General features: G+C 37.4%; 1 protein-coding gene across 2 annotated transcripts in view; it reads left to right on the forward strand.

The window, feature by feature from the left end:
* Positions 1 to 12,695, forward strand: part of LOC126483739 (importin subunit beta-1) — a 52,018-nt gene that overhangs the window by 22,135 nt on the left and 17,188 nt on the right. For both annotated transcript variants that reach the window (XM_050106867.1, XM_050106868.1), the window contains exons 7-11: positions 547 to 759; positions 833 to 1,004; positions 1,090 to 1,481; positions 1,566 to 1,769; positions 6,593 to 6,823. In XM_050106867.1, coding sequence (XP_049962824.1) covers positions 547 to 759; positions 833 to 1,004; positions 1,090 to 1,481; positions 1,566 to 1,769; positions 6,593 to 6,823 — 1,212 coding nt within the window. The remainder of the gene's footprint in view (positions 1 to 546; positions 760 to 832; positions 1,005 to 1,089; positions 1,482 to 1,565; positions 1,770 to 6,592; positions 6,824 to 12,695) is intronic.

The following is a 12,695-nucleotide window of genomic DNA, read 5'->3' on the forward strand; positions in this document are numbered from 1 at the left end:
ATGCATAAAAAATTAAACTATATAGCTTCTGAAGAACAGTTGTGATACAGGTCCCTGAAATTAAATCTCAGTTTCACAGACAACAGTTGTTCTTGCAGCATATTTAGTATCCTTCCAAACTTCATTTTATTCTTTAATTTTAATTTTCATTGGGCCCATCTTTCACCAATTTTCTCAGTTGTGTATTCATGTCTGGCCCCTCCTTTCCAGTGCTTGATAAAAATATGACCTTACCCTTCCCTCACTCCTGGGAGCCATCAGTCACTCTGTTGCTCCCCTCACTGCACAGGGTTTGTTCTCTCTCTCTCTCTCTCTCTCTCTCTCTCTCTCTCTCTCTCTCTCTCTCTCTCTCGCTGGGGATAACTTGAAATTCTTCCCCGCTCTAAAATAGTAGTTTGGTAACTAAGTAGCAACCACTGTTAGTATCTGTGTTATTTGTTTTGTACAGAGTGGTCACACCTGGTCAGTTCTGTGGTTTTATATTTTATTGTTTAATATTGATGAATTAAGAAAACACTAACTTGCCATGTAAAAATTATTTTTCAGATTACATTGGAGGCTATGCGCTCAGACATTGATGAAGTTGCTCTGCAGGGAATTGAATTCTGGTCAAATGTAAGTGATGAGGAAGTAGATTTAGCAATTGAAGATAGTGAGGCTGCTGAAATTGGTAGACCACCTCAGAGAACATCAAGGTTTTATGCCAAGGGTGCTCTTCAATTTCTTGTACCTGTGTTGATGCAGAAGTTGACGAAACAAGTAAGTTGTGCATATGCATTCCTGGTTGTCAGTTTCCGTAAATTTTTGTTAACATTTGAATTACAAATTGCAGGAAGAATTTGATGATGAAGATGATTGGAACCCGAGTAAGGCAGCTGGGGTGTGCCTCATGCTTCTTGCTACATGTTGTGAAGATGACATAGTTCCGTTTGTCCTCCCATTTGTCAAAGACAATATAAAAAGTACTGATTGGAGGTACAGGGATGCAGCGCTAATGGCTTTTGGTGGGTGTTTGTGCCTATTGATTGTAATTGTGACAAACTGTAAACACTTTTAAACCAAGAATGTCAATTCTGATTTCCATTGCAGGTTCTATTTTAGGTGGCTTGGAACCAAAAACCCTGAAGCCACTTGTAGAGCAGGCAATGCCCACATTAATAGAACTTATGTACGATAGCAGTGTTGTTGTGAGAGATACTGCAGCATGGACTTTTGGGAGGGTGTGTGAAATAATACCAGAGGCTGCAATCAATGAAACATATTTGAAACCTTTGTTGGAGGCACTTGTGAATGGACTTAAAGCAGAACCACGTGTTGCTGCAAATGTCTGTTGGGCATTTACAGGATTAGCAGAAGCAAGTTATGAACAAGCAGTAGGGAAAGAGGAACAGTCACAACCAGAAACATATTGTTTGTCGCATTATTTTGAGTTTATTGTTCAGAGGCTGTTGGAAACTACTGACAGAGCTGATGGTGCACAAGTTAGTTTTTACAAAATGGTTTGACAATGTGATAATTCAAACATTGACGACAATTTGTTTTGTTACATTTTTATCTTCTTACAGGCAAATCTTCGCTCAGCAGCTTATGAAGCATTAATGGAAATGGTTAAAAATTCTCCAAGGGATTGTTACATTACAGTGCAAAAGACAACAATGGTTATTCTTGAGAGACTGCAACAGGTTTTGCAGATGGAAACGCACATACAGAACCATAGTGACAGAGCACAATATAATGATGTGCAAAGTCTGCTTTGTGCAACACTACAGGTTAGTGTGTGTGTGTGTGTGTGTGTGTGTGTGTGTGTGTGTGTGTGTGTGTGTGTGTGTACAATAAGACAGTTGGTCTTTTAAGAATGGGGCAGGTGGTTGGCTGTGGTGTTGGATAAGGAATCATCTCGGCATTTGCCTTAGTAGTTTAGGGAAACCCAAATCAGGATGTGTAGCCAGTGCATCTCCGTCCTACTGCATATTAGGTCAGTATTTCACCAGCTGCATTGCCTCATTTGGTCGGTGCATAATGTATGGTGTTCCTTGATCTTCACACAAATGGTTTCTAGTGAGTCATAATATGAAACTCAGTTCTGGCCTCCATTGCTGAACACAGGTATTGTGTGATGTGTAATGGCTTTGTAGTTTTTTTTCTGCTTAAGAGTATTTGACAAAGTACTTTAACAGACCATTGTGTATTGTTACTGATTAGTTTTAAATATTGTTTTCTCAGTTTTTCTTTTGTTATCTTTGTTTATTCCTGTGTAGTCAAATTTCCAAAAAGTGAATTGCTGCTTGTGTGTTATCTCCTCTGTTCAAATTTTCTCGTTGTAGGCATTGACTGCATATTATGAACGTTCGTTTCCTTCCTCCTCCAACCAGTGAGATAATTTGAGATTTTCAGAGGACAACTCATTATGGAATTTAAATGTTGAACAGATTAGAATACATAGCAGGGTTAGCCATAAAGTGATGAGGTGTTTAAAGACTTGCAGAGAGAGGAGTGTCAAAGTTTTGAAATAACATTTCTACCTCTACGTCATGAATAGTTTGATGGAGCTAGCTTCCTTTCAAACTAAATGCAAGTGTGCAAAACTTTCAGCATTCGTGCTATTTTAGCGAATGCATTTCTTTTTAAAATATCAGATAAACAATTCTTCTTATGGTTAATGCTCTTGTAAACATATTGACAAGTTGTTCTTTGATACAGTAGAGTATTGATTATTTATCCGAATGTCAGTCAGCTGAGTGACTGCTCAACAGAACTGTCACTCACTTTTGTGTGCTGCCTTCGCCCAGCTACAGGCTGCCCACACCCTGTCACCATTGCTGAGTTGCCGACAATAGTAACGGTTTACTGCCTGCTATGATCATGTGTTTCAACTTTTCTGCATGATATAAACTTGAGATTAAAATGTCTAAATGTAAATGTATTGTCCTTTCTAGGAGAAATAAATGAGAGATTAATAAAAGATTAGAGAAAGTTGAATTAGCAGCATAGTTACCTAATGAGTAAAAGTTTGGTAAGTTGACAATTAAGGGTGTAAAAAAAAAAGATGAGCATCACAAATGTTATATGATTCTACTGATGGATCAAAATGTCTTAAAACTACAGTCACTGCAAACATGGAATTAGATGAAGCTGTCTACAAATTCTTGCACAAAGATCACAAGGAGAACTTCCCTCTGGTCACATTCTGTGTGAAAAGGCAATTCGATTTAATGAAAACCTTGGAGGACCTATGAATTATATAGCAAACATGGGTTGGATAAAATGCTTAATGAAGACACAGCATCCATGAGCTTCGAATACAAGGAGAAAAATTCTTTGCTGATTCTTTCCAAATCAAGCTAATGGGAGTTTGGGGGCAGAAGAGTTTGCTCTTGAAAATGTTTACAATAGTGGTAAAACTGAGCTCATTTGGAAAGCTTCGCCAAGAAAAAGTATCTTTGCATAATGAATTAGCAGCACATTGTCCTGAAATAAGCAAGGATTGTAGTACTGCTTTAGCTTTTGCTAATGCTACTGGTGGCCACTGACTGCCTATGGTGGTCATTGTTAAAAGTGGAAAAACTGTTGTTTCAAACACATTAGTATATCTGTGATGCCTGTTGTTTACATGTCACAAAAAAGCGCATGGATGAATAGTAAAATTTTCATAGTATGGTTTATGGATGTTTTCTGTACACTCTGTAAAAGCTTATCAGTTTGGCAAAAGGGAGAAAATATTGCTGTTCCTTCACAATGCTCCAACTCGTCCATGGTGATATTTTAAATGAAAAGGATGAGCTCATTAAAGTCATGTTTCTTCCATCTTAAGTAACATCTTTATTACAGCCTGTGGATAAAGATGTTACTGAGAGTTTCAAATGGTACTTCAGAATAGAACTGTTATTTAAGTTAGCATTATGAATTGAAGAGGAGGGAGAAGAAAACCTGTTCATAAATCATGAAAATATTGATTTGACAGATGTCCTACATAATTGCAGCAGCATGGAATAGTGTGCAGGAACAAATGTTGAAAGAGCCTGGTATACAATTTTGGGTGTGGCAGAAAGTTCTCGATATGTAATTGAAAATTACAAACAAAATGGCATGACTGAAACACCCATTATCCTAAAAGAACTCGATAAATGTAATGAAGACGGCGTTCAATAATGGATGAGTGTTAAGACAGATCCAGAGCACCAAATCCTGCAGGGTAGCGAAATTGTAAACCTTGTCACTGATAAGGCAATCCTTTGGAGTGCTCATAACACATTACTGCTTCCCAAGGTGCATTATAAAGATGGTTCAGAAACCTATTCACACCATTCATAAGTGATCTGACCACAGTACTGTAAAAAAATAAAACACCTACAGCCATCCTTATGCCCTTTATGTAGCTACTAGCTACAGCACTTTAGTGCGTCATTTTCAGGCCTTAGTTGATGTTGAGGGGTTTATCATGAACCATGTATAAGCCGCATCAGTGGCCAACATAAACAGTTTATGTGAACGGCCATGGTCTCTAAGACCTCCAGCCAAAAAGATGGCCATACAAAAACTTCACAGTACAGAATTTCGTCAGTTTAAACCACAAACCCCCCTCCCCCAACTTTTTTTTGTGTGTAATAAATTCACAGGAGACTTTGATGGAAGACACGAACCATTTGCATTGTCCATTGTAAAATTTTCTGTTATTTTTCTCATGTACGCGCATGTGTTACCATTTTTTTTACCAGCATGATCTCATCAGATTTCCATTTCCACAATATAATTATTACCTCCAGTTGTCGAAAGAGAAGAGTCTTCTAGTGATGTGACCACTTTACAAATCACTTTCCTTGACTTAGATGTGGTAAGCCATCTACATATAATATTAATTGTACTTCAGTACTGATGGTGCCACAGAATAAGTATGTATCAGTATTGTTTGCTTGAAAATTAAACTATAAAAGAAAATTTAGAAACTTCATGCTACGGTATCAAGGAGCTTGCCTGAGCCTATACAGAGATTTCTCAAGTTTGGAGACCACAAGATTCTTTGTGTCAGTCAACAGCCTCTCATGTACTTTCATATAATTTCCTTGATGTGCATTCATGCACTGTGTGTGTGTGTGTGTGTGTGTGTGTGTGTGTGTCAGGGGGGCAGCCTTTTGGCCAAAAGCTCACATTGAGCTGTCTGCAACTGTCTCCTCTGTGTGGCCCTTTACGAGAAATGTCATTACTGCAGATAAGCTCACATATAAAATACATACACTATCTTTGCTTTTGGAACTAATTCTTTCATGACAAGGAGAGGTCGTGGATTGGTAAGAATGGAGGACAGGTCACTCAGATGCCAGGATGATGGGGACCCACCTGTTGTCATTCATCCTGAGTTCAGGGTGATCTGGCCTTCCTTTTCATCAATCCCCAAACCATCACCCTCTCCTACCAAAGGAAGGAATTATTAGTTCCAAAGCTAGAGTGTATGTACCTTCATGTGTGTCCTGACAGTACTGACATTCCTGCTGAGGGTAATTTTTACTCGAAGATGCTGTATTGCCCATCGAGTTGTTAGATGCAGGTTACAATTAACAATACAAGCACATTCAATAAATTGCCACAGATGTGGGTGTCTTATCATCTTTGGAAACAATTCTTGTGTTAATTTCGACATGTTTCTGGAATTCCTGGTGGTTGTCATTTAAGTAAATGTATAGTAATGGTTTAGAAGCCACGTTTTACCATTAAATCATTTTTGTTTCTAGCTCTTACAAAAAATTTTGTATTTGGTTTTGCTTTGAAAGTATAAGGTTTTCAGATGGTGAACATAATCTGCGAAGTTGAAGGTGGTTCAGCATCTTGACCACAGGAAATAAATAATATCACAGTGTGATGTCCATTTCATGTTCAATCATTAAATGATTCCTGGCCGGGTTGGGGATTTTCTCTGCCTGGGGACTGGGTGTTTGTGTTGTCCTCATCATTTCATCATCATCCTCATCATTTGTGACAGTAGTTGGATTGGACTGTGAACAAATTGGGACTTTGTATGGGTGCTGATGACCGCGCAGTTGAGTGCTCCACAAACCAAACATTATCATCATCACTTGTTAAATGATGGTGAATAAACCACTATAGAAAGTACAAAGCTTTCGGTGTGATCTGTGTGTCTAGTATAATAATCCCATCTGACTAAAAGGTTCATGTGCTAGTTCTTAGCATTACGTGGATGGTTTGTATCTGTGCTGTTCAGTCAATTGTGAGATTTCAGATGTTTGCACTAGTACTCGGAATGAAAAGTTATTGGTATCTTTGTGTTAACATAAGATGAAAAAGTCAAGAAGGTATTGATTGCATATGGTTTGTGAAAATTATTGGATTATGATCAGTTGGAAATTGAAGAATATGTATTGTAAATTAATGTTTCCTATTGAGTCCTTATGATATTGCCAAGCACGTCTTGTAATGGCCATTTTAGAGGAATCAACTAAATTTTCCTGGAAATAAGTTTTTTGTTTTTTAGTGGTAAAATTTGCTTAAATCCAAGATAGTTATACTGTATTCTGAATTGGCCAAATTAATTTGTCAATAAGTGATAAAGTTTCTTGATGATGGTGTTATTCTTTTTTAGAGCGTGCTGAGGAAAGTAACTCCAGAGGATGCACCCCAAATTTCTGATGCTATAATGACGGCACTGCTTCAGATGTTCAATTCAAACTCTTGTAAATCTGGTGGTGTACAGGAAGATGCACTGATGGCTGTGTCTACTCTAGTTGAGGTTTTGGGTGAAGGCTTTATGAAATACATGGATGCATTTAAGCCTTTCCTTTGCCTTGGCCTAAAAAATCATGCTGAGTACCAGGTATCATGTGTTTGGTTTATACTATTTTTACCTACTTTCCTTAAGAAACTTTTTAATGCCCGTCAACAACGTAGGAAAAGACAGGTTGCCTACTTACCGTAAAGAAGACAAGTCAAGTTGGGTGAAAGGTTATTGGTATCTTTGTGTTCAAAAGTCAAGAATGTATAAATTGCATATGGTTTGTGGAATTTTTGGATTTTGATCAATGGGAAATTCCAGAATATGTGTCATAAATTACTGTTTGCTGCTGAGCCCTTCTGAAGTTGCCAAGCAAGTTTTATGTTGGCAACTGTCTAAAACCTGACATGTCTTCTTTACAGTAAGTAGCAATCTGTCTTCTCTTACATTGTTGATATTCCTACCTGAAATTTCTGTTTTTACTTCATGTGTTATTGTGCAGGCAAATTTATCTGTTTTGATTATTTTGACATAAGATAGGTAAAAAATCTGAATTGTCCTTCTATATGCAGATAGATGCTATTGATGAACTTAATACCATCATTTTACCATTTTCATTAGCACATGCACGGATATACTATGGGACTAAAGCCAAAAATGCAAATCATATATTTTGAGTTTTGTTTTCAGGGTTAGAATGAGTTGGCCAAAATTTATGCACAGTTGAAAGTTGCTCTGTTCAGCAGCTGGCAGCTGTTGCAAACGAGTTTTGGAAGCACTCTCTTTCCCATCCCCCCCTCCTCTCTTAAAGAAATATACCTGAGATAATCAGAGATTGTCTTAGTATTATTTACTCTCACAAATTCTGTTTCATCTCCAACATATCAGTTCACTTGACTGTGTTGTGTACTAAGTACTCTGTACAATCAAAGAAATTGTACATGGAGCACCTGGTGTGAAACACCCACCCACCTGACCAAAATGTATGCGGTGCTGTCTGAAACGGGCAGTAAAACCTGAGTGAATGTGTGAAATTTCTGTTGTTTGGAAAGCATTCTACACGCCATGTCAGGTCACAGCAAACACATGAAGAAAGGAGTTAGTTAACTGTCATTAGTTCAGATGGACGGTGAATAATGGTACCCCATAGGGAAGTGATGGAAAGGGGAACCATGTCACTATTCAGCATTAAGAGAATCATACTAGTAGCAGTTATGGGCAGAGGATGATAACTTCCTCTGGCTTCTGAGATCAGAAAAAATCAGTTTGACCTGCAGAAAAGATGGAGACAAACAGCTGTGCTCAAAGTGTTTAGTTGGAGCTTACAGTTTGTATCATTTGTCCCAGAAATTACTTCTCTTCCAGTTTTGATTTAAATGGGGGGCTGGAACCAGATACATCAGGGTCAATCCAAAGTTAAGTGGTCCAATAAAAATTAAGTTGGTTGCTTGACCATTTGTAAGTATCTTAATTTTTTTGTATGTGATCACCTTATAATTGAGAAGTTCAAAACAGTTTTTAAAAAAATTTTACCTTTCACGTTTACTGAATGGCGACCATTTTCGTTCGTAAGCGCGTGACAATGTTTCAGTTTAGAGACATTAACAAAAATATGATACCTCTGCACTGGGTTCAGTTAAAACATTGCAATTTACATGATTGTTTTCAGAGAAGTGTCCTCTACGGCATTGTCTGTTATGCAAAATACCCTAAATTCAAAAATAACCAGTCAAAATGACCTCCAAAGTTTGGTATCCAAATTTTGAAACATAAACTCTTTAGCCCCAAAAATAAGAAAACAAGGAGTGATTTATGAGAGTATTTTTTTCCTATAGTTAGATATCACACACTGCTAGCTTCATATTGAGCAAGAACACTTACAAATGTTTCCTTAATTTCTTATGAATTTTCGAAATTTGAAAATTTTCATTTTTTGTAAAGTTTGGGGTTAGTTATCGGAGGTGGTACTGAATATAAAAATATGATTTTTGCACAGTTTGTACACCTGTATGATAGCAACATACTGTAAAAATTTCAACTTTGATATCAGACTGTGAACAAAGATATGAATTTTTGAAAATGAGGAGATTCATATTACTCTAAAACTGATCTTATGGCTACTGCCTATTCCTGTGTGATATTGGCGGTATATATTCAATTATTATTGAATTAAGGTACTGAATTTTATACAAAAAGTAACAACATCACTGAAATTGACATTTATATTATTTTGACATACTTAAAATAAATATTTTCAATTAACATCCTTCGAGATGTGAATGTTCCTAAACCTGGAGGTGGATGTTGAGAACATTCATTTCTTCTGACAGCTTCTGTGATATAGAATAAAACCTGCCAGTTGCTGCGGTAAGTTCAAGCACTGAAAGTTTCCTTAAAAAATTTTCATTGGTATCCAAACTTTGCCCGCGAAAGGCAAAGGTCCCGAGTTTGAGTCTCGGTCCGGCACACAGTTTTAATCTGCCGGGAAGTTTCATTATTCTAGCTGTCTGATATATGAAAATATCCCCCTTATCTCACTGAAAACAGTTTTCTTGATCTACATACATCTTTGTGCCCGCTGGTACTAAATTGTCTAGTGATCACTGATACCATCGTCTACGTGAACATCTTCAAAGGGGTTGGGTTGCCAGCAAGACTAGTATATTTTCATCATGAATAGTGTGCTAAACTATTTGTTTTATATGATTTTCAGAAAAAGCTTTTGTAGCTGTTTCACAGGATGTTTTCTCTCATCCAGCACTTGTGAAGTTTTTCTTACCAATTAATTGTGGGCTGATTAAAATCAACTCTAAATGTTACAGGACATGATGAATACATCATAGAACTTAAAATTTGTGTTGGATTCGAATCCTGGTGTAAATTAAGTTAGATTTCCAATCTTATATAAATTTTCAATTTCCACAACCCATTCATTCACTAGATCTCAAGTTCACCACTGACATTTCGCATTGGTATTATTTTGTATCACTGTATATTCATTGATTTCATCATCATCAGTCCATTCATTTTTCTTCAGTACTTTAATACAATTTATATTCAGAAAGTGTATTTTTAACTGGGAAAAATCCGGGAATTTTTTTCCTTGTCTGCGTGTACACCCTGCTTATTTACGCCAATTAGTTACTCTATTTTTCTTATGTTCATGGATATGAAGATGGTTTGATGGACCTAGAAGAGTTGTAAAATTAGAGTTACAGGGTTCAGAAGAAGACCTCATATATTTCAATAGGTGCTTACAAACAAACAAGGATACTTAGGAAAAACGTTCTATTGGGAAAGACAAATACTATTTCATTGTATGTTGGTTGGTTTTAAAAATTACGTCCAGTAAGTGGTGTTTGGCGTTGACATATTGAGGCCTTTCCCATATTTCTTAGCATCATTTCCGGTGGAATGGCAGCCACTTTTTGAGCGATTGCCTCCAAAAGTGCTTGTAGGGTTGTGGCGTGGTGTATGTTCACTGAGCCTTTAAGTGTCCTCAGAGAAAAAAAAAATTGAAAGATGATAAATCAGGTGATTGGGGGGGGGGGGGGGGGGAGGGGCTGGTAATGTCTCCTGGTGAAGAGACATGATCTCAATGAAACAAATCTCTCAAAATTTCTAGAGAGCACGGAAAAATGTGAACTGTGGTTCTGTCATGTTGGAACCAGGCTTCTCGCTCTTCATGGTCTCCAACAAACTTGTTCTACATACGTTGAAGAGAGGTCTCTCATCATGTGACAGCAGCAATTTGAAGTAACCGTTACAGTTCTGCCATCTTCCCCAGGAGAAAAAAAATACGGTCCCCACGTGCCAAATTTAGCAACAGTACAGCAAACTCTTAACACCATGGACGTGAAATAGTCGTTGAAGCTCTGAAGGGTTTTCTGCAGCCCAATAGTGGAAGTTCCATTTACAGTACTAAACAAGTGGAAGTGGACCTCATCAGAAGGAAACAAAATAGTGCTGGGGGGTGTCCTGAAAAATTTCTTCACACAGCTCAGAGAGTTTCCAAATTGCTCTTACTCAAGTCTTAGGTAACCATCCTTCTGTATGGGTGCATGTGAGGCTCTCTGTGCAGGATTCTTGTACACTCCTATCAGCCAATCCCATGCCAGCTTCATGTTTAAGTGTTGAATCCTGTGGAGATTGGTGGATGGACACACGTGTGCCATATTATCTGGCGTTGTTACCGTCTGAAGTTGGCCAGTAGATTCTTTTTCAGCGCGGAGCCTGATGCCCTAAAGTTTGATACCCAAATTCACAGTTTTTTTCCATCATAAACATAATTGTTAGACAAGTTTGTAGCAAATGTGAATTACTCGCTGAGCAGCAATTGTAGAACCACCATTAGTAATATACTCCACAATAAACACACAATGTTCACCTAGTCAAGCCATTGCTCCTATTGAAAGTGGTATGTACACTGGTATTGATAGGTACTCCTCCATGTCAGTATCCTAACAATTCACACAGTGGCCCCTCCAAATGTGGGAGGTGTTTTTGCTGGGTCCTGTTTATGCAGCCGAGACACAGTAAAATCTGTGGTATATTGCTTTCAAACTTAACGACTTACCTGAAACAAAATAACCTTCTCCTTGGAAATCAGTATGAGTATTGTAAATACTGATCATGTGAAACTAAACTTGTGCTCTTCACAATATCCTCAGTGCCATGGCTAGAGGAAACCGGAATGTTTCTGTGTTTCTAGACTTTGGAATAACTATTGATTAGTGCCACAATACCAACTTAGAGAAGATTTGTTCCTACAGGATGTCTAGCCAGGAATGCAACTAGATCAAAAATTTCCTGATGTCAAGATGCAACACGCTATTCTTGATAGTCGTCTACAGTAACTGAAGTAATTTTTGATGAGGCTTAAGGGGTGTATTAAAGCCAGTGCTCTTCGTATTATTAACAAATAGCTCAGTGGATAGTGTTAGTTGCAATCTCAGGCTTTTCGCATTCAATGCCGTTATCTGTGAGAGAATTCTACCCAGTAAAAATTGCTGTAATGTTCACTTAGACTTTGATGAAATGTCAACTCTTAAGGTAGAGAAATGCAAAGTTTTTCATGCAACATACATGTGATGTCCTTCAACTACAGGTTTAATTAGTCATAATTGATAAGTCATCACATAAAAAATTCAGCAACAATAATTTGTAAGTATTTAAAGTGGATTGACCACATAAGTTGTTGTAGGTGAAGCAAATAGTTGGCAATGGTACATTGGTAGGACATTGAGTAACTACAGAAAGTGTGTGAAAGAGAGAGTGTGCAAAACAGTTGCACAGACTATCCTTAAATACTGCTTAAATGTACAGTAGCCATGGGATACAGGGTATACACATCGAATGGCAGTGCAAATGATAACAGGGTTGACTGGCAAGAGTGTATGAGAAAAGGTTGACAAATCTGAATTGGCAAATTATTGAACATGTCATACATGTTGTGAGAATCAGCTTCAAGCTTAATCTGAAATTATGCTTCAGGCCCCTTTGTCGTATTTGCAGTGTCTCTACTGGATATATACAAATAATGAAAAAATTATTCACTGCTTAAATGGGTTGGAGGAATTAGTTGAGATACTTAGTATGTTTTCACTTGAATGTGGGTCAAGTTTAATGTTTTGTTATTTGTCAGTTTGATCTACGAAAATAAGTTTCACATGTCCTTTTAGTGTAATGAGACATGTATAGTTCTACTTCAGTAAGTGGTGTATGTTTGAAGGGATTGTGTATGACACTTAATGTAAATAACTCTTCTACTCGGGTACAAAATTTCAGAAAGATAGAAGTGGAAACTTCTGTATGCAGCTCTTCATCACTTTATCATTGCTGCTAAATTTAGGATGTTAATGAGAAGAAATAATGTGGAAGGAGTCTTCGTGTTATGTCCTGAGGTCAGATAGGACATAGACTTATTCCCTGATCAATATATGAAGATTTCTCTCTATCCTTTGGGACTTAGTTC

The sequence above is a fragment of the Schistocerca serialis genome, chromosome 6 (genome assembly GCF_023864345.2).
Source record: "Schistocerca serialis cubense isolate TAMUIC-IGC-003099 chromosome 6, iqSchSeri2.2, whole genome shotgun sequence".
Classification (NCBI taxonomy): Eukaryota; Metazoa; Arthropoda; class Insecta; order Orthoptera; family Acrididae; genus Schistocerca; species Schistocerca serialis.